Source organism: Spermophilus citellus (assembly GCF_964194105.1).
Source record: "Spermophilus citellus genome assembly, chromosome: 8".
In the NCBI taxonomy this organism is placed as follows: Eukaryota; Metazoa; Chordata; class Mammalia; order Rodentia; family Sciuridae; genus Spermophilus; species Spermophilus citellus.
In genome coordinates, this window is record NC_138189.1 from 132,864,703 (window position 1) to 132,888,144 (window position 23,442).

At 39.3% G+C, this 23,442-nt stretch overlaps 1 protein-coding gene across 1 annotated transcript in view; it reads right to left on the bottom strand.

Moving 5' to 3' along the window:
- Positions 1-23,183, bottom strand: part of EDNRA (endothelin receptor type A) — a 54,752-nt gene extending 31,569 nt beyond the window's left edge. The window contains exons 1-2 of the mRNA XM_081303201.1: positions 21,372-23,183; positions 17,276-17,756 (exon numbers count right to left, since the gene is read on the bottom strand). Of these exons, the coding sequence (XP_081159327.1) occupies positions 17,276-17,695 (420 nt within the window). The 5' untranslated portion in view covers positions 17,696-17,756; positions 21,372-23,183. The remainder of the gene's footprint in view (positions 1-17,275; positions 17,757-21,371) is intronic.
- Positions 23,184-23,442: the final 259 nt, after the last annotated feature.

The following is a 23,442-nucleotide window of genomic DNA, read 5'->3' on the forward strand; positions in this document are numbered from 1 at the left end:
GTAATCCAGAGTGAAACTGCTGCTGCCTTAGTGTGAATCAAGGCTGTGTCATTGACAGTGTGCTAATCTTCTTATTAGAATTTTGTTTTGAAAATAAAAATGTTTTATTAAAATATTTATGCTGATATTTAATGGATTTCATTTTATTATCATGTGGATTAATACATGCAATTCTATCAAATTCTTATTTTTGAGAGTACAGAGGGGTCCTGAGACAAGAAATGTTGACCTAGGTCAATATGCTTTTATTTTAAGGATGATGTTAGGGGACAGACAGATGCGAATTTGATGGGAATACAAGGTCAAGAGAATAATTGTGTAAAATGGGCTCACTGTGCTGACATCCATATGCTTTGTTTTCCAAGAAGCAATTTACTTGCAGTCCTGCCTGGCTTAAGTGGACAGGTTATGTCACATCCTCAGCAAAATACCTATTATCTGCAAGAGAAATGCAGGCCTAAAATAATATCCATAAGATGAATCCAAGTTACCCTAAAGGGGGAGACTTTTGGGACCCTTTTTATGGACCAGATCTTGAAACTCAGAGAGATAAGGATCATTCTTGCTAACCCATAAAATCTGTAAGAATTTATGGTTAAGAATCCAATTAGAACCAGTTGGCATAGGCCAAGGTAACCTAGAGTTGCCATGACAGTAGGGACTTGAACATTTGATGTCACCCTGCTGTCAGTCTAAAGACAAGAGGTGGACCTGAGTGGGACTCTCTGGAAACTTCTCTGGGACCCCCAATAAAACCTGAGTGCAGGAGAGGCACACTGTTCTCCTCTCTCACGGGATCCTCTCTCTTCCTTGAGAGTGTCCCCTTTCCCTATCCCTCAATAAATTCATTCCTGTTACTTTGAGCAACATGTTTGAAATCTTTCTGACTTGATAGCAAGAATCAGGAGTTGATTCTTCACACTTCCTGTTTCTCAGAAGTCCTCAGTTTGTAACCATGAGAAACACTAAGGGTTGGAAATATTATAGGACTTGCCCCAGGTCACATGGATAGTCAGAAGCATCTTTCTAATATTTTCATTATTTTATTTTGTTAGCTAGCATAGTTAAAAGTTTCAACCTGTGTTTCTCCTCTTTCAAAACTTACAGATTACTAATCATATCTGTGAAAATGACCAAATGAACAAAAGAGAAATCTCAGAAGACTTATTTTACTTATTGGAAAGCAATTGTTTTCTTCAAAAAAACTAAGTTTATGAATTTAAGAGCAGTCCATAAAACTTAATTTTTATGTCAACTTCAAGTGGTATTCACAAATGAAATTGCACACTAAAAAGTGAAAAATAGCAGCCATGCCAATTTCTTAAAATATAGTTTTCAGCTATTAGACTAAATGCATATTTTCAAGGTGATACCTGCCATTCTATCATCCCAGATATTTCTAACAATGTCAGGATGTGCTGTCATGGGACAGTGACCCTCCATTGTCACCACAAGTTGTCATTCAGGGCTTCCATCTCAGTCCTCAACTACTACCTGATTTCATAGACTGGTGGAGGATCTGGCTGAGTTTTGACATTAGCTTCTGGGGTTTTCATTATGAATCATAAAAAAAAGAAAAAGAAAAAAAGAAAGAAAGAAAGAAAAAGAAAACTTGATGAACTTGAAGGCATTCACTTGCTACAGTACATAATAATTTAGTTTTTGGAAGAAGCATAATCCTCCGGTTCTGAGGCATAGGCTCATCTTCCTTTCAACCTGTAACACCAAAAAGAACTTTTCAAGTTAAGATGAAAATGATTTCATCCCATTTTGAGCATTTTGTGATGTATAATAATACATAGGGAGAAGTTTCCATAAATTCTTTGGAAATAATTTTTCTAATTATCAATATTCTAATGACTATGATCCATGTATTGGTCAATTTTCCAGTGAATGCATTCTGAAACAACTGAGTGTATAGAATTCACTGACTTAGAATGTACATCAGTCATGGTCTCATAATAGGAAATGACTATTTAATTTTCTATTATATTTTCTCAAATTATTATTTTCTTCATTTTGAGTAAAAATGTATACTTCTGCAAAAGTAAATGACACATTCAACTATCATTGGGCATTTGACTCAGTGACCCAAACATCGTTCCATTGGTGTGGGAAATATAAAATATTGTGGAAAAATATTCTTTCCCTGGTATTTTATACTTAAAGATAATTCAAAAGAAAGAGAAATACCTAATCTCAAAATATGTTTAGATGGTGGGGAAGCAGGGACTTTTGTACAGTCCTGGCGGTAATACAACCAAATGTTTTGGGTGGGGGGCAATCTGGCAATATTTATCAAAGAAATATGCTTAACCTTTAATGTAGGAATCCTGTGTGTGTGGATTTCTTATATAGCTATACTCATAAATATGACATATGATGTTTATAAATGTAGCATTGTCTGTAAAAACAGAAGATTGGGACAATTTATTATATAAGTAATGACACTCTCCCACATCAAGATGCTATGAAACTATAAAAAACAGTTAGCTTTTTATATTTTGATACTCAAACATTTCTGGAACATACTGACAAATTTAAAAAGTGAGATGCAGAACATTGTATAGGAAATGGGGACAGAATAAGAATATATATTGGATTTTCTTATATTAACAAAAAGAAACATTGGAAAAATGCAGAAAAAAAAATCTCATAAAGGTGATTCCCTGTGGAGGGTGGGCTGGGAAATTGGGTGGTCAAGGACTGGTGGGGGAGGAAGCCTTCTCAATCTGTACTTTACAAAAATTTTTTTTTGATTGTTGTTCCATGTAAACGTATGTATTCTCTATTCAAAAAAGAAGAAACATATGACTTTTCTGATTTGTTGAATGTCAAAGGCATCAAGTAGGAGAGTGTATCCATTGCTAGTTTAGGAACTGTCCCTGCAAAGGGATGCCTTTAGTGGTACATAGGAAATCTGAACAGAATGTGGAGATGTACCAAGGATCACAGGACCTAAAAAGTGATAGACGACAAGCGTTGAACCCAAAGGCACTTCTCCATTCATTCATGGATCCAAAATTTCTGGCTAGGAAATAACTTTCCATGACGTCTTCAGTTCTAGTATCTCTTCTGGGCCATTTCCACAAAGAAACAAAATGTTTACCACTTCATGTGCGTTCATTAGGGTTACTGCAAACAAGTGAAGAATTTCAAAACCACAGAAGAGACCTCTGATGTAGCTAGCAACTGAGAGGTTGCCTCTGCAACCCCAGCCTGCAAGCAAGGCCGATTTTGAATGACTGCCACTATAAGACCATCAATAGTTCAATGATCTGGTTCTTCAGTGTCCTCTCACATGGTTGGAACTGTAGACGTCAACTCCTCAGAGCCTGAGAATCTGTGCTCCCTCCTTAAAGACACAGGAGCTGTCTTCTGTGAGCTGGCTGAATGGCACAGCGAGTCCCCAGGATGGAGCTCGGTCACCCAGCTCTGTTTTCTCCCCTCCATCCCTGTAGCTCCCACTTTCCCTCCCTTTAATACACATAGTATTAAAAAAGGAGGACACAGGATACGTATTATCCTCCACCTTTCCCTTTGTTTGTCACATGGCTTTCCTTCCATTGTGAAAGAAATAGTTCCTGGCCTTTGTAGCACAGAGGGAAGAAAATTCACTGTTTTTTTTGTTACAACAGTCTCATGTAATTGGTCCATCCAAAGAACTATCTTTAGACAGTAATCATTTTTTTTAGTATGATATTTCCCTAAAAGAAATCTTCTCCCTTTTTATTTCTTCTTCCTTTTTTTCTTAACTGAAACAAGAGCAGCTACACCAAAATCTGGCCACCTGGTTCAATGCTGCTCCTAATTATTTGAAAGGTGATGTAATGGACACCTCTTGGCTCCTGGCTAAAGCATCCACAACTTGTTCAATTTTGATGGGGAAATGGGTGATTTTTTCCATGGGTTTCAAGGATACCTGGTTTTTATACTTCCATTGAGGCCAAAGGTCTGATGTTCACTAACATAAATGGGAAAGAAAAAGAGATCCCGGGTTTTGTTTGTTGTAATTGATGTGAGTCATCACTTTAGGACTAGGCCTACTTTGTGTCAGGCCTAGTAGGACTTCATGAGATGGGCCTTTCATTATTTATCTTTTCTTAGGAAGATAATTGAGAGAGCAAATGATTTATTCAAGATAAGTGATAAACCATTTTAATAAAGAAAACATATTTTGATATCTTAGAATCATGCCTAATTATTTTTGAGGTTGGAGCATAAACCACATAAAAATATCAAAGGTTAGGAGGCCTTATTCAAACTTTTGAAGTTCAGATCTTGAGCTTTGATTCTCTATGGGACAAAACAGAGGTAGATGAGAGGCAGGGACGAAAGGCCGGGACAAGAGATGTCACAGGAGTTGACAATTTTTTTCTGTATATGGTCAGTCAGAATTTGCAGCTAGTTGGTATATACGGCATCTGTTGAAATTGCTCACAAAAATTGCCATAGAAAATATGTAAGCCATGGGTATGGCTGTGTTCCAGTAAATCCTTATTTGAAAAAACAGGCAATGGAGCAGAATTAACTTCTGGGCCATCGTTGGCCAGCCCCTGGGTCAGGGAATCAGACAGGAGAAGGCAGAAGTGGTGACCACTCTGTGATTGCAAATTGGGACCTGGAAGAATCACTGGTGAGTAGGTCTGCTGCTTCTGGGTTTCCTTCTCCTTCTAACTGCATGCAGTAGCTGGAGGTAAATGAAATCACTCCATAACGCCAATGAAAATGTTACCTTATGGCTTAGGTATTTCCTCAGAATAAAAATCAGGAAAAGTTTCCATGCTCACCTAAGTTTAAACTCCTGTCATAATATTGGAAAAGCCAGTGTCCCAATAGTTCTGAATGACTTGTAAGACAGGTGGCCAGTGGTTTTGATAAATACAATTTCCTTTTTAGGATGCTTCGATGCAATTTTTTTTTTCTGCAAATTTGTTAGGAGGGATGTTTTTTAAAGATCTTTCTTCACATTTTACAAGATAGTAATCTATCCCCAGCCCTCCTCACTCTCCCAGTCTTGAGTTAATATAATGTAGTAACCAGATTACAACTAGTTTTACAACCAGCAAAAGTAGGACATGCCATTTCACAAAATAACAGAGTGATTATCTGGAAAACCTCTTAGAACACTATCTTTGATCTGTGCTTCTTAATCTGTGTTTCATAGTAAGTCTTAAAGTAATAAAATAAGTAACCATTTATTATAACAGTAATGGAAACTGCTAAAACCTGATTTTATTTCTGTATCTTCTGAGATTGATTTGATCGATTTTTTTTAAGCTGGGTATATTACTCTGGGAGAAGGAGAGATAAGAGTTTTTCTATTTTTAAATAAAATGTTTATAGTTGTTTCACGTTAAAAATAGCATTTTTGTGGTCTCAAAAAACTCAACAAAATAATTGAGTATGAATTTCCTCTTGTATTCAGGCTAACTTTGTTGAATATGTGTTTGTATTCTTGGAGTTACTTAAAGGCATGACTACCCCTAGATTTCTTTGTGTTTTCTCTAGATGCTTAGTCAATGTGTGAGTTGATTTAGTAATTATCCACATGGAGACAGATATTGAATTTTCTTGAAAGGAAAAGAAGAATTATAATGGACAAAGTTCATACACAGGCCTCACAGGTCTTTAAACTTTCAGAATTGGAGAAGAATTTTGTCTAGAAATCTGTCTAGTTCCTAATTCTATAACATGACCTGGAATAGTTCTCCAAAATTATTAATCAAATTATAAATGGTCTGTGATAAATAATTATGCTCAGTAGATATTTAGAATATAGCATTATATGAAACAGAAATGCATATATAGGTGCATAAGAGATGCATATGAGAGTGTCCATAGATAGTTCAAAACTCAAATTATTTAAACGCTCACCTACAAGAATGGATAGTGACACATTCATATTCTGAAATGCTACACAATCATGTCAATGGATGAACTACAACCAAGGACAATAGAGATGACTCTCACAAACAGAATGTTGATTAAAAGAAGCCAGACAAAAATAATATCAATTGTGTGATCTCGTGTATATGAAATGCAAAAGTAGAAAACATGCTGTTAGAAGTTAGTAAATCGGGTGTCTTGGGAGTTAGGATAGTATGGTTTGGACATGAAGTGCACCCCCAGAAACCTCCTGCGTTAATGCAGGGGGTGAACTGATTAGATTATGAAAGCCGCAGTCTAATCAATAGATTGATCCATTTGATGGATTAATAACTGAAGTGGGTTCCTGGGTGGTAACTGCAGGCAGGTGTAGCATGGTTGGAGGAGGTGGTTCACTGAGGGTGTGCCTTAGGGTTATGTATTTTATCCCCGACTCTCTCCTTCCCAGACACTCCTTCCCTCTGCCATCACTTGGGGTCCAGAGCAATGGGGTCGGCCAACCATTTAAGTGAGAAGTTCTGGTCTATTCTAGACATTTTTGTGAGATTAAGCTTTAAGTTTTCCCTCAAGCTAAAAGTTTTCAGTGACCAAAAAATTCTTTTTTTACAGATATTGCTTCATCTGATAAAAAACTCACGTGGGCTGGGGCATAATGTTCTATTTAGTACTTGGCTGGAGATGAGGCTCAGAGGTGTATGCTCCTGGGTTCAATTCCCAACCCTCAAAATTAGCAAAGAGACATGTATCCATTATTTTCCATATTTTAAAATTATTTTTAGTTGTAGATAGATACAATACCTTTATTTAACTTATTTATTATTATGTGTTGCTGAGTTCTGAACCCAGTGCCTCACACGAGCTAGGCCAGTGTTCTACCACTGAGCTACAACCCCAGCCCTAACTTTCATATTTTGAGGGGCCATGATTTGGGCTATTTGAATACCCTTGACATTATTTTCTTTATGTGATGCTTTTAAAGTCAGGAATAAGTATTCAAATTCTTTATTAATTAGATTTAATGGGACTATTTTATAAAAGGCATATTTTATAAAATATGAAAAAAATTTGAAGATTTCATGCCTGTTATTTGTGATAGTGTGGATAGCCTGGGAGGATAGTATTTTAAGTGAAATAAATCAGGCACAGAAATATGAACACCAATAGTCTCTTATATGTGGAGGCTAAAAAAGTTGATCTAGAAGCAGAGGGGAGGATGTGGTTACTAGAAACTGGGTGGGGGAAGCAGGAAGAAGAGAAAATGATGTAGGGTACGCTGGATAGGAAGGATAACTTCTACTGTTCGATGGCACAGTGGGGTAATTGTTGACAACATTTAATTATATATTTAAGAAGTAGTAGAGAGGATTCTGAATGTTTCCAAGACAAAGAAATGGTGATGGATATAGATAACTGGATTTGATCATTACACATTATATGAGTGTATTGAAACATCACACCACACCCCAGAAACAAGTACCATTAGTATGTATCAATTTAAAATAAAAGATATTTTTAAATGGAGGATTTCTGGCTTATTTTTCATGATCAGTTTTGACACATCCTGAAATGTTGCCTATTATGCTTCTGAATTTTCTTTTAGATTCCTGTGCATCTGATGAGCCCCTCAGAAGGTGTTCTAGACAGGCAACATTTAGCTTTATCAATAAAGCCTAATGTTTCCACCCCAGCTGAAACTATGGCGTGGCCACAGACATTCATTTTTCTGTATCAATCCCAGAGACAAACTGCCCAGCCTGAAGTGATACGTGAACGAGACATCAGTTGGCAAAAAGTACTGCTCTGAGCCCATGTGTCCAGGCAACCAGTCCATCAGAGAAGCCAACCTTTCTCCTCCGCTTATTTATTTGTATTTTATTTTTGGGCTCTTCTGTCATTTGATCTCACTAATGACAACAAGTATAGGGTAAGAAAATCCTGTTTACCAGATGTTCTGAGGCAATGTGAAGACAGAGCATAGATGCTATTTTGGAGAGAAGTCTCTGCATTATACACATTGTCCATTAGAATATGTGACTTCTTTTCTAAATAAGGAACTAAACACGCACTTGGGGGTGGGAGGTGGCTGGGGTGTAGATTTCTGGCGGAGCACTTCCCTAGCATGTGTGAAGTCCCAGGTTTGATCCCCAACATAGCACACACACACACACACACACAGCTGTTGGATTTAGTGGAGAAGGGAAAAGGCAAGGTTTTTCATCTTTAAATAGTCTTCAAAAACATATTTTTGTGCTAGGAGACATTTGGAAAAGTTTGTCTTTTGAGGCCTCTGGAAGAGAAACAGTACAGTAACTTGAGTTAATGGCATAGCCTCTGCCATCAGACTGGATCCACATGTTCTTTCTGCACACTGTGTGACCTTGAGAAAATGACTTAAGCACTCTGTGCTTCAGTTTCTTCATTTAAAAATGCATGCAACAGGATCACTTGGGTTCACCTGGCTTGGGTAAACACTAAGTTTCAGATAATGTTATTCTCATTTTAAATATTGCCAGACAAATCATTTTTTTAAGGCGGCACATTTTTCCTTTATTAGTTTGGGAAATGCTTCTCTGTGTAATAGCTAGAAAGTTCTTATCAAATCATGTCACTCATTTTTACATAACCTCCCCTCATCAAATTTCTATCTCCTTCAGAGAAAAAAATCAAGGTTTTAAAGATACCTAGATATAGAGATAGGGTGATCATTTTTCCTGCTTTATTCAGGATAGTCTCAGTTTATGCCTGTTTCCCAGATGTTATTATTTACAGTATCTCTTTCTGTCTCAAAAGAGTCCTGGTTTGGATAGTAAATTATATAGTGACCCTGATAGGAGGCTCCATGTGATGTGCCTTGCCCCGACTCTTGCCCTACCCTCACATCCCTGATGGCCTCATCTTGCTATTCCTTCAACTCTCTAGACACACTCCTGTCTCAGGGTCTTTGTACTTGCTGTTTTCTCTAACTAGAATGCTCTCACCTTAGATAGGTGGCATGGTTTGCTCCATTATCTTAACATTTATAACTGTCACCTTTTAAGTTTAGCTGTCACTTTGTTTTGAGACTTTCTATAATGTTATTTAACAATGAAAGGCTAATGTCTCCCTTCTCTATCATCCTTTCCACTCCACTTTTCTCCTTAGCACTTATCTCACACACTGTGTATTTAGTTACTCATTTATCTTCCTTTTTATCTTTCTGTTCTAGTAGAATGTAAGCTCTGTGACGGGGAAGGGTGTTTATCTGTTATTTCCCCAGGTATTTATTGTAAGAATAAATGAAGAAAATGTAAGGAAAAATCTAATGTGACTGAGTAACCAGATGACTAATTATTTGCCATCTCCACCGCCTTCTCATATAAATTTGATTTAAAATAATAGAAATTCCAGGCTTAGGGCCAGTATCATGAGAAGTATAATTTCACTTGCTTCCAGTATTGGTATTAGTTTCCAAGTAAGTTGCTTGAAAAGTTAGAATGTCAAAGAGACATCTAAATTTGCACAAATATTTGTGCAAATAATAGTAAGGTTTTCTGAGGGCATATTTGATTTTAGGTTGGTGAGTCTAAGAACATTAGTTGCCTCAAATCTTCCAAATTTAAGTGAACACTTCAGAGCATGTGGGTTCATATTATTTTTGATGTTCAAATGTAAACATAAGCCTATCAAAAATGAACACTGAATTACACGTTCAGTTTTGCCATTGACTTTAACCTCAACCATTAACGTTTTAGCTTAAATCAGTTTTCCCAACAGCTAGACCTAGCTAAAAATAAAATTGAAGCTATAGAAAGTAATAATTCTAACTCCCAAGAGAATGCAGCAGACCCAGAAGGCAGTGGTAGAATTTCTGGCAATACGTGAGACTTATTTTGATGGAATTTCTTAGAACATTCCATCTTTAACCACTCTAGTCGTAATATCAACTTCAGACACTACATTGGATTTCTTCATTCGTCTTAGTTTGCACAATCTCTTTCAACTGTTTACATTTTATATAATAATTAAGCAACTCATAAGATTATACTGTAGAAATACTTTGGAATAAAATAGCCAGAACATCTGTTTTCATTGATCACAATGCTGGAATCATAACATTTACACACACACACACACACATCTACACACATACACCTGCTAACACACACACACCACATACACACATAATGTGGGTCATGTGAAAATTCTTTTCTCAAACCTCAAACTTTTCTGCATTTTTAAACCACTTTAAATTTGGAATATGGTGAACTCCTCTATCGAGCTGAACTCTTTGATGGAGGAATCACTGGCTATCAATCTGTCCACATCTGGATGCCTTACTGATAAGAACAGGACCTGGACCCATCTCTCTCTCCTGTGCTCTGGGAACAATCTTGCAGCTACGGAGGGTTTCCATCCCCCATCCCATTAAACAGGAATAGCTGTGCTGTGAGCCAAATGCTGAGGGTAGCCGAGTAGCCTCACATGAGAATAATTACTTCACATGACCATGAGAGAAAGCAACGAGGTTCCCAGACACAGGAAACGAAAAGTCAGAAGGGGAGGTACAGCTGGATAGGGTTCTGAAGTCTTTCCAGACAGCAACTTCCTCATAACAAACAGAAAATTGTCTAATAAATTTATCACTCTGTCATTTTATATGAACATTTATTCTTAAATAAGCTAGTTAGCAGAATGAATTTTTGCAATGTGCCTAGCTAGGTCTTAGCAATGCCACAGAGATCAACCTATCTTCTTTTTCTCTAAAGTGCAAATAAAATCTTTTGTGTTATGCATGTTCATTATATTTCAGGTCACTTGTAGTTTCACTATATCAATTGAAACCACAATTAGGACTAAGCCTAAAGAATTACTATTGCACAGAAATCTTGGAAGGAGACTCTTCGACTGGTTATGTTTGCATCCCCAAGGAGAGAGGAAAGCAGTTGAAAGCACAAGGCCTGAACCCTAGGAAAAGAACTCCTGTTCTCCAGGGACAAAGGGAAGGGGAAAGTCATCCTGCTGCTATGTGCTGCTCTGTTTCTTATAAGTTTCTCAGATTAATAAACCCCAAGACATTTTGATTTATAATGGGAAAAAAAGTAGGAATTCAATAAATTTAATAAGCAAGTCTGCTTTTAGGTCTGGAACTGCAATGGGAAGAAAAAGCATTCTAAGAGAGGTAACTACAGTATGCTTTCTTTTTTTTTCCTTGTCATCAACCATTTTTTAAGCTGGGCACAGGAGGTACAATGATAAACGGGAATGATGGCTGCCTGCCTCAAGGACCTTGCAGACAAGCAGAGCAGTTGGCAAGAGCAACAGAGCAGCGTCCGTTTCTATCCTAGGGTTAAGAGAGGTGTCGTGGGAGCTTTAAGGGGGAGGCAGTAACCCAGGGTGGATCATGGATACTTGCCAGACAAAGAGATGCTTCAACGGAGATCCAAAGGATCAAGTGCAGTAAACAGGGGCTACAGAGGAAAGTGATTGAGATGGAAGGCTCATCCTGATATCCTCAGACAGGCCAGGTTAGCTGGGGGAGAGAGAAGTCGAGGAAGAGCATGGAGAGACAGGGGCTGGAGAGGAGGCAGAGTCAAAATTATCTGACGGGAAAACGTCTATCAGGAATACAGTGCACCAGCAAAGGACAGGGATCTCAACCAAGGGACACGTTTTCTCTCTTAGAATCTAGGGAATGATGCTTTATAGCTAATTTTATGATCCTACCCCTACAACTGGAGTGCATAAGGATCTGTTTTTCATTGCTTGATGACTCAGTAAAATATACTTATCACATGTGCAATCTGGTGGGCAATTTGATTAACTTGGAAAATTGTACATGCAGACCACAGGTAGTACCTTCTGCCTCGTCTCTTAAGTGAAACCCTTTGACCCAAGTGTTGTGATCATCATCATCATCATCATCATCATCATCATCATCATCATGCTAATTTGAAGCTCTTAGAGAACACTGATTAGAAATTTTATAATAAAGGCCCTGATCAAATTAAATCACAACAACAAGCATATTAAATGTCTATGTTTGAGATATCCAGTCTCTAAGACATGGCAATTGATTTTGGAGACACAAATTGCCTTGGGGATTTGATGTGTCAAGAAACAACTTTGTACGGATGCCCCTAAAGATGGATTCCTGTGGCATAAGATGTCAAAGGCTGTGTCATTCATTATTGAGAAAACTGGCTCTGCGGGAAGGCCTCTTGGCTTCCACATTGCTTAGATCCTCTGCCAGAGAAACACATTGGGAGTCTTTTCATTGCAAAACATTCCTAGTAATTTCATACAGAAATTGTAATTGTTTTTTCTTTTTTTATTGTTGTCCTCAATAAGAGATGGTTGCTTGGAATGGAACAGAATTAGTAATCCATAGAGAGTGTTCCTGGATGCTGCCCCCATGGGTCCCACAGATCTGCTTTGCAGTCCATGTTAAGTGGAGACATGGCTTACCTACACCATCATCTACAACATATCAGAAGTTCCTCTGATAAGTCATCGCCCCAGCTTCATGATCCTTCCCAGGCCTATCATTCTCATCCTTTTAACCCTGTTTATCTCCAATTTTCTCCCATTCTTGTTCTTGCTTAAGAGCAAGGTAGAGTGGTTTATGGGAATTTCTGTAGAAACATGGGAGTGAGCTGTTATCCTGAAATTGCATGGGCCAGGCTTTGGCCACACACAAACCTCACTTTTAGGGCTTTTATTCTCTTACAAGTTATGACTCATCTCCTTATGGACAAGAATTCTTTCTTTTCTTTTTCTTTTTTTCAGTTGTTGATGGACCTTTATTTTTATTTCTTTAATATGTGGTGCTGAGAATTGAACCCAGTGCCTCTTATGTGCTAGGCAAGTGCTCTACCACTGAGCCACAACCCCAGCCCCCACATTCTGTATTTCTAATCAATATTGCCATTTATTAATGGGGTATTATTTCTGACCTCCAAATACAGAGACAATATTTTAATTTATTTTGCCTTTCTAAAAATGCAAACATTTCATGTATAGATTAATGTACTTGGCCACGGTTTTGCATTTCTTGAGATTTTAGGATATCAGACCATCTGATTTCCTGACAAATGGAAGCCATCTCCCTTTTGGGCTGTAGGTGTGGGTGTATGAGAGTCGGCTGGCTCCTTTCCTCTTTCCTCCCTCCCTGCCGTTGTTGTCTTCTTTTGCAATTAGTGATATTATCTGTGCTTTTGAACAACTAACAATTAGAGTCACCCTTTGATCAACATAGTGATAGCATTACCACTTTGCAAGGCCTTTGTTCGAAAATTAAGAACACAACTGGCATCATTTGCTTTCTTTGGTTCCTTCTGCTTTACAGCTTATTTTCTCAGATGTTTTCTTTTGTAACCAGGTTGTGTGTGTGAGCGGGGCGTGTGGGTGTGTGCAAGCAGGGGCCAGAGGAGTTGTCTTCATTACTGTTTATTTCTTCTTGATGCCACATATGTAGCGGCAGACCTAACTCTTTTCTCAATGTAAGGTCTGACATGCCTTGCAGCTGTAATCTGTGAGCACATGTAACCTCTGAGAATGTTATCTAGGGAAGGAATGTTCCCAAGGGGTGGTGATGGCATTCCAACACGAGCTGAGCATGCACACTGGGAGTTGAAGTGGGGAAAGCCTGGCTGGAGCGTGGGGGGCCTTGACTTCTCAGCATAGGGGGAAGTGGGGGTGCAGAGAGAGGACCTGGGCGTTTCTGAGGAAGCAATGGCAATTGACTAAGTAGAGCAGAGTTCAGGAGAGGTTGGGGGAAGTAACTCTGAAGATATGGAAACCAATGAAGAAACTTCTGGAAATTCAGGTGTGGAGTGACCCAAGACCATCCAGAGCCACCTAGCCCTGGCTGCAGGGGCTAATCACCGATCAGAAACAGCCCAGCATCGGGTACTTGCTGAACTGCTTTTCAGTTATTAATTCCATCCCACTGATCTATGGAGCAGTTTCAGGACAATCTCTTTCTAAGCCAGAGAAAGGGAATACACTGTTAATATAAAGAACAGTTTATCCCAAAGGCTGAATGTTCTCTCTGATACGTGAATGCTAACACACCAACAAGCAGGGAGGATGGAAGAAGAAGTTCATTGGATTAGACAACAGGGAAGGAAGGGAAGGGAGGGGGGATGGAACTGGGAAAGACAGTAGAATGAATCGAACATCACTTTCCTATCTTCATACATGAATACAGGACCAGTGAAACTCCACATCATGTACATCCTCAAAATGGGATCTAATTAGAATAAGTTATACTCCATGTGTGTATAATATGTCAGAATACACTCTACTGTCCTCTATATCCAAAAACAACAAATTAAAAAGAAAACAGGTAGGGTATAGTGGAGGAGCTTATGCTTTTATGAGGAGTGAATGTTTTTCTTGTGGGAAGCATTTGTGCTCTTGGGAAGTCCTGAGAGAGTGGATTGTTATAAAGTTGGGCCACCCCACTTGCCCGGCCCCTTCTGCATGTGTCCCTTCACATTTCCCCACATGTTGATACACAGAGGGAGTTGGGGAGGCTCTTCAGAAGCAGAACAGATGTGGCAGCCCAATCTTGGACTTCCAACCTCCAAAACTGTGAGCTAAATGAATCTCTTTTCTTTATTAAAAAAAAAGTTTATCACCCCATGTCCTTTGTCTTGTAACATGACTAAAGCTGACTCAGCTATTCTAGCCTGCTCTGAGACACAATCTTCATGTTACTTCCAACTCTGACTCTGATATGACTCAATGCAGCGTTCTGTCTGGAGACACTTTAGTACTGAGTACAGAACTGATGTGATGTTAAACACAACAATATGTCTGTGGAAACTCATCTTTCTTATTCTTTTAACTTAATTCTTTTAATAGTGGGAAAGCTAAAGAAGACTCATGCATCTATTCTTTCAGTAGAATTTTCTCTAATTATGGGCATTATTTTCGTAGGTGCCTAACTGCGATGGTAAAGCAGGATGGACAGCTGCTACTTTTCCTGCAACACAGAGGTAGTGAACTTGACAGGGTTGGAGGAATTCAAAGGCCTGATAGGTGATAGATCCCAAAGCATTGAATCTTAATGGCAGGGGACAGCTGTGGAGAAGAGAAATGGAGGCTTGACCTCACATTTCCTGGAAAGATGTGTCTCAACCATCTTGGGCAGAAGTCAGGGCAATAGCAACATGTTATGATCTCACAAACAAGGGAAGAGGATAACAGAAAGATGTAGAGATAATCTCTAAATACTGGTGCTCTTTTAGCTCACTTCAATACTTTCCTTTTTTCCTCTGGAAGAAAATCAAGATGACTAAAGAGTATTTTTTTTTTTAATCTACAAGGTTTACTTTCTAAAATCAGTGTTGTTTAGATGATTCATATTCCTTGAGTTTTAGAAAAATAAGAATTACACAAGTGTACTCCTGTGATGTAAAAATACCATTGTCAAACTGTTCACATTATTTAGAACTAGAATAAGTTACATTAAGTATTGGATTCCCAAGAGGGAAGAACCTTATGTTCAAATAAAGATGTGTGAATTTTTACCCATTGCTATATGAACATTGAAGTTTTATTTGGATTTTCATCAAATTTGAAATATTCCAGAAAACCTGACTTCAAATGTTGCTAGGGAATAGAAATAAGTTTTAGCCTGGTAATTGGCAATAGCTCCCCAAAGATAAGCAGGTTTTCCCCCAGCATTTGCAGATATTGATTTGCCAAGAAACTGATGTGCACATGGTCACATCTACACAGTGTGCTTCAGAGTCAAGAGTAGCAGGGAGTTATTAATTCAGAGATGGTTAATTATTCTTTTCAAAAAAGTTAGGTTAATTGATTAGTGCATAAGTAGCAATTATCAATGTTTAAAAATTCCACACTGTGACTGAACTATCCATTTTCAACTAATAGTCTTGTCAACATTTTCAAATCTATCATTAAAGAGAGATGTCCTGAGAAAGTCCAGGGTTGAGTACCCATGATATCTCATAAATGAAAAATTAAAAACTTTAAAAAAAATAAAACTTCCGTAACATATGCTGAACATTTTAAGTCAATTATGCATTTTCAAGTTTGCATCATAGTTAAGTTCCAAAATCCTGTTTAAAGTTCAAATAAAAAGCACATGTATTCATGCTATTCTGTGGAAAAATATGGTATGTGTTTTTTCTTTGACTATTCATTGTCTAAATTCTCCAATTTTGCAAGCAAGTGTATGGTACAAATTTGAAAGGTGTTTATTCATAATGCTAACAAATTTTAGTTATTTTCATCTTTATTGAGTTTTCTCATGGACTAGTATAATTTCAGCAGAATTTAAGTGCATCTATTGGAAATTGGCAGACTGCTCTTCTACTTGGAATTCAGTTGACAAAACTTCTTGTCATTTAAAGGAATATTTCATAACATTACTACCTAGAGTAATTTGTTTCTATGAATAGCCCAAAGAAGGAAAAGGAAAAAGAGAAAGAAGAGGGGAATAAAAAAAAAAGCTGAGGAAAATTATTTCCCTATGTCTAGAATAAAGATATTTCATCAAATGTGGCACACATCCTGCAATTTCATTTAAATTTTGATATATTTGGATCCTTATAACAATTTTTGCCTCACAACTACTATACCAAATATGGAAAATCTAATTTCTTTTGGTATTAGTTTGCTTTGGTGCTAAATAATTTAGTCTCTAAGGTAAATTGATCCCAGCCATGTGTGGATACTTATCTTCTTCTCCCACCAAAGCACTAACTTTTCTTATTTATCTTTAAATCAGGGGTGGGAACACAGTAGGCACTCAATAAATGCACACTGAAAAAAAATGAGGCCTATTTCAAATGGTTTTAGTTAGTAAAACTGCTCAACAAGGTCTGTCCTGGCCTGCTATCACATGAACCACTTTATCTCCAAGTCACCCAGATAACTGAGAAGAGCCAGCCTGACCTTTTGCTTCAATCATCAATCCAGTCCAAAAAAAAAAAAAAAAAAAAGGTGCTTTTCATTTCAAGCTGTACTATAGATATCTAGATTCTGAACAGCATTGCATTAAAGAATGTAATTGAAACTGAAGATATATTTATTTTAAGTACTTTGAGGGCTCTTAATTTCAGAAAAATCCAGTGATCTTCTCAAAAAATGTCCAACTGATAATTTAGCTCAGCACTAGCATGAGAATTCAATTCATGAAACACCATGATTTTGAAGAGTCATCCCTGAGATACTGTTTTCTAATTTAATGCTTAAATTAGAAAATAAGTATAACAGCTAGCAAATAATTAAATCTTAAAATGTCACCGAGTTTTAAAATAGCGGAAATAACTTTCAATAAAAACACAGAGCAAAATTCCAAAGGCCAGACACTCTTACTGTGGAATTAGAGCATGCCTTCAAACCTGCAAATACATTTGTAGTTACTTCTTACCTTAAACACATTGATAGGGAGATCAATGACCACATAGATAAGGTCTCCAAGGGCAAGGCTAGCTATCAGTGCGTTGGGGCCATTCCTCATACACTTGTTCTGGTAAATGATCCTGAGCAGAGTTGCATTCCCCACCATTCCCACGATGAAAATAGTACAAGATATCACAGTGTTAATGTATTTGAAAGCTGAAGTAATTTTAGTCTGCTGTGGGCAATAGTTGTGCATTGAACCGTTGCTGGGGAGAGCCAAATTTGTGGGTGGATGGGTAGTCACCAGGGAGTTGACCTCTGTCCCCCGAAAAGTGGTAAAGTCATCCACATGATTGCTTAGATTTGTGCTGTATCTCTCAGGATTGTCACTGATTACACATCCAGCCAGTGCCAGCCAAAAGGATGCTCTGAGGCAAAACATTTCCATCTTGATGCGAATTTGAAGAAAAGTCTTAGTGTATTGCTTTTACAACCCTATTTTTTTTCACCTGAAAAAAGAAAGGAGAAAAATTATTCTTATGACAAAATCCAGCTGACAAAATGATGGTAATTAACGATTATTTACTGCTTTAATTAAAATGCAGAATATTTGGCAATTAGATAAGATAAATATGTCAGATTGCCCCATAGCAGAACAAAACTAGAAAAGACCAAAAACCTCATAGGGCAAGATTTCTCCCTCTCCCACCCCCAACTGCATCTCATTTCTTCACATAGCTAAGCTATACTTATAACTAACTCATGATATGGATGAGGATATGACAATTTCCCTTCAAGTGGTAGTTATATTTTTCTCCCCACCCAGACTGATGAAAATCTGACTTAAAAGAACCTTCTAGAATCGAGATACACAATTTTGTGTAAAACTGAAAGTGAAAACGCCTTATATATATTATAGATGTAGCATAAAATAAAACTATCAAATTCTGTAATTAAAAGTCCAGTATTCCAAAATGTGTCCTGTTTTGCACATGGTAAAAAATGAACACGGAACAGAATGTGGTAGTCTTCTAAGATATTAAAAAAATGTTGGATTTAAAACCAGAACTCTGGTTACCACCACCGATACATTTAACAATCTCAGTTTCAATTTAAAAAATTATGTAATTGAGAGTGACAAAATATTTATTTTGAAAACCTTGACTGATGTGTAAAATCTTCATCTCACAACAGGAGGTTTTTGTTATTTCATACATTAGAAATTATCATCACGATGTTTGTCAATGAGTGCAATAGGAGTAATGGACCTTTGCCGGCTGGTCAGGCTGTTGGATTTTCTAAGGAATATCTGTCCCTATGCTGTTTAAGACCTCCTATGTGTATTATGTGTCAGTCACTGTGCCGAATACATCGTATGTGCAATGCCACTGAATCCATACTATGGTCCTGTGAAGCAGATGTACACTCCATCAGGGAGACAGGGAAATGGGGGCTTGGAAGACAAGCCTCTGGTCACAGGTAGTGGCTGCAAGGCTACATTCCTAAGGCAGGTCACTCTAACTCTGAGTCTGAGTTCTTAACTCCTAGACCATCCTGTCTCTCATTCTCATGCTTTATTTGTACCTGGAGTGTTTAAAGGAAGTCTCCAGTGTGTAGATGAAGCAACAGACTAGGGGTGCTTAGACATTTCAAAAGACCTCTTGCCCCCTAGCAAAGAGCAACTGATTCCTCTTTACCCAGCTAGTTGCGCTTTCTCTGTTAATCCTTGGGAAAACAATGGAAGTTGGTGGTGCCAGAATTATCAATCAAAAGTAATAAAAATGGCCACTCTCTTTTCGATATTTTGTAAATTTCCTGTTCCGTGGGCTTTTATTAATCTTTAAATGAAAGCCATAGCCTCGTTTATCTCATGGTGTGTGTGTGCATCTATGACATACACACTGAGGTTCTAATGTAATTTTTAAAACTTGTTCCTTTTCGAGAGATTGTTCAAGATTGCTCATGGTCGCTTTTAGGAATTTCGACAGTTATTACAGGAAATCACAAAGCTTATGTTTAGTCACCGTAGCTATAAAATAAGATAGAGTCAAGTTGTAGAGAAGGGTTAACACCAAATTGCAAGTATTGAATACTTTGCTTTCCCCCAGGAACCTAAAATAATACATGTATTAACTATATGTGTACCTATTATCTGACTTGAGCTTTACAACTGTGATAGGTAGAAGCAATGTCTCATTTTACTTGAGAGACACTCTTAAAGAAGTGAAGTGACTATGTCAACCAAGAAGTGGCAAATGGCTATAATATCTCCCAATTTGTTTATAGACTTAACTTACTTTGAGTAGATGATAAAAAAATACCATTTTTTTCAAAACTAGGGATATTCTGTGTACCTGCCAGTTTTTTTTTTTTTTTTTTTAAACCAGGGTGTAGTGTGTTTAATTAGTTTGCAGTTTTTTTCCTGCTTCTTATAGTTTGGAGTATCTGACCAAATATCAGTAACATACAAATGCCGTCATTTCCATCCTGAAGTAGGATCCTAAGAACAAAGCTTATAGCCCTCCTCCTCTTTGGATCATGGAGAGTAGTGGAAAGAAATTCTTTAACATCTCGTGGGGCCCAGTGACTAGTCTCTCAGTTTTCCAATTGGAATGGAATATTCAGTAATAGTTTTCATAGAAATGAAAGACAAAGGCCTTTTCCAGAAATGGAATGGCTCCTCTCCAGTAGAGTCAGCAAGGAAGATGTTTCATTAGCTGACCTGGCTATCACAGGCATCTTGCCACTCATCAAAGTCCCTCTAGTGCTTTGAACATCAATGCACCAGTTTGATTGGTCAGCTGATTATGGCATGAGTTAACAAGGTCAAGGCTGGGGGTTCTTATCATTAAAACCATCTTCTTTCCTTCCAACAATGACACTACCCTAGAAATAATTTCTGATGACATTTCTGTCAGCTCTCCACACACATTAAGCTGCAGAGTTAAGGAACATTTGTCAAAGGCATGTGGATACCATATTGTCATTGAGTAAAAAAATGCCAAACCAAATGAAAGAATCCTTTCAAATGCATGCTATTCCAAGGATGGGTCTGGAGCTTACTTTCATGTATCTGAGAGAAGCTGGGCTTTGAATCATCAGCCATAACCATCAGTCACAGCTCTATTAAGTATCTTAGTTTCAAACCTAAAGGACAAGGTCAATAGATTCAGCATTCTTCCTATTTTGGGTTGAAGAGTTTTCTGGAGTGCACAGGATATTATTAAGGAAGAAGACTGAATTCTCATGATTACACTTTAACCATTTAACCTATCAGACTCTCAGGATCAAAGTTCACCTATATAAGTAGTAATTTGGAAATTCCAACCTTACCAAAATGGCACAAGTTTAGAGCAGGCAATTTACATGACAGGATTGCCAAGGTGTTTCTCAATTCGCTGACACTTAAAACCGAAGAGGTGGTGGTGAGGAATCATGAACAAGGACAAGTAGGGACAAAAATTAACTGGGAACTTTTGAGAAATTTTCTGTGGTTTTGTTCTCTGGGTAAGAAATTAGCCACATTGCCTGGCTTTAATGTTTCCACCCCAGCTCTATCAGGGGAAAGTCATTAGGATGGTGTAAACAGAGGCTGATTATCTAAAAACAGTCCTTGTTTTCCGTATGTGAAAGGCAACAAGTGGCCTTTAAAGGACAACACAGAACAAAACTCTCAGACCTGGGACAGGCAGGTTTCCAAAGCTGCACTGGGGGTTTTCTCAAAAGACAACAGTTTCTTCTCTCAGGCTGTGTGGGGGAGAACCAGAAGTGAGGTAACAAGTATGCTTTGGAGCAAGCGACCAGGGCATGTGTGCAAAGTTGCAGCACGCCGGCGGAAAGGGGGACACCCAGGGAGAACCATTTGGCTTCCTTTTACCAAGAATCCAAATCTCTTCTGGAGAGGCAAAGTGCTTTAGATCAGTTCTCCAAACTCCAAACGTTCACTCAGCGCACCCCTCCCAGGAGGGCGCCCGTTTCACCAGGCGTCTCAGGCAGGTGAGTGCCAGCCTCAAGCTTCCAGGTGGACAGGCCAGTACGCTCCCCGCTCCTCCCCACTGAGCGACCCAACCGTCTCCACGTCCCCGCCCCAGCCTCAATCCCCAGAAGGAAAGCCTAGCACCGACCGTGGAGCTGGGCGGGCGCCCCTGCAGGGTTCGCGCAGCGCCTGGGCCAGAGGAAGCCGGAGCCCGCGAGGGTGGATGGCGCGGAGGGTGGCCGGTGTCCCGGGCTGCGGCGCGCCGGCGGCCCCAGCTGCAGGGCTGTCTTGCCTGCGGAAAACTTATCCGGTGGGGCAGGGCTTCTCTGGGGACGTCTCGCCGAGTCTCCAGCCTCTGGCGATGAGCCGGTGGGAAGGATGAAGCCTCCCTGCCTCCTCTCTACGATCGCCGGAACAGACCAGAGGGATGCGCAAGGACTCGCAGGAAAGAAAACTCCGAAGGAAGGAACACGCCTCCAGCCTGTCCTCCCCTTCTCCCAAAGCTCCCAGCCCTTCTCCACTGCGGGACCGCTAGAGCGTCCTCCAGCCCTCACTAAACTGCACTGAGCTGCCGCCCCCTTCCAGGCCCCGAAGGGCAGGAGACTTTTAACTATTTCCTTCCTGAAGTGAAGCTGGGGGTGGGTGGAGGAGCCCCGGGGAGGGCTTAACAGACAAGCCCGGAATAATGAAAGGCCTGGCGAGAAACTCGGCCCCTTGGTCGGTGAGTGCAGGCGCTTTGATCTGGGATAGAGCAACTCCACTTTGCTTGTGGGCTCCTTCTTTAGTGCAGAGGAAGTTAAGAAGCTCAACTGGAAGGCAGGTTACTAGATCCAGTAAAGACTGCTTGCATTTTGTCCCTTGAAGCCAGCCCCCTAAGACTGCAGACCTCTAGCCCAGGGCGAAGAAGGAAAGCCCAGGAGAGTCAGTGACTGGGTGAAACTCTCACTCCAAAGGATGAGGATGCAGATCCTAGAGAGGGTGGGGCTCAGTGTCTTTACCCCAGATTGGGGTTGGAAGGGGGTGGAAGAGAAGACGAGGGGCAAAGGCCATTATGGGCTCTTCAGGGAAGCCTGACTTGGGGTCCCTCGGTGGACAGCTGGTTTCCGCCGAGTGTGGAACTATGAGGCTGGGGCACTCTGGACGCACCTCACAGACTGCTCTGTTATTGCAGATGAACAGGTCACCAGTCACCCACCGTTAAACACAGTGACTTAAAACAACGTCAGTCACTTACTTTGCTCTCATCTGCTCTCGGCAGGGCTTGTCTGGAACTCATCAGTTTTGCTCCTGTCACTAGGACTGGGGGATGCACTTCACTTGCTCTGTGTTGAGGGTTAGTTTTTCTCCATGTGTGGTGACGAGTTTCCAAGAATAAGTGTCCAAAGAGACAGGAAGAAGTGGAAACTGACAATCTCTTGAGATCTGGGCCCAGAAACTGGTAGAATGGCACTTTTCATCAATTTTATGAGTCAAGCAGTCATTGATCCCAGACTCAAAGTGAGGTCTTCAAGAACCCGCCAGCCAATTCAAGGAATGTTGAAAAATGTAGGGATCGTTTTTGTAAAACCATCAAAGAGACCCACAGAAAACCACCGTGGAAAGGGGTTGCTCTAGTCATCTAGCTCTGTTGGATTACATATCACCCTGTGCATTAATCTAGAGTATCTATAGCTTCTGTGTGAGGGTGGGTTAACCAGCCAGGATAACAAATAGCTTTTTAAAATGCCTTAGTTTATATTAAAAAAAGGGTTGACTTTTTGGGCACATGGCTTGGCAAGCTGACAATCTTTTCTAGGAAGAAAAAGTGGCTGCCTTCTCCCCGAAGAGGCCGTGCCCAGCTTGGGATGTGACATATGCTGGATTTCAGCCTTGCCTTGCTCTGTGACCAGACACACTTGGACAGTGTACACCTATGTAAGTGAACTTGTTGGTCTAGCTAGTCTTTGTCAGAGTACATCACCTAGCCTCTATCTCTTTGCTCCCCAGGGTGGTAAAAGATGAGTTATTAAAAATTCTTCCTTCACATCCATTGGGAGTGTTATTGTCTGAACAAAACAAAACCAGAAAATAACTTGTATTAGCAAGGATGTGAGAAACTGGAACTCTTGTCTATGGCTGGCAGGAATGTAGATGATGCAGCAGCCGGGGAAGAGAGTATGGCAGTCCTCAAAATATTAAACATAAAATCACTCTGGCTATATAATAATTAAAAGAATAAT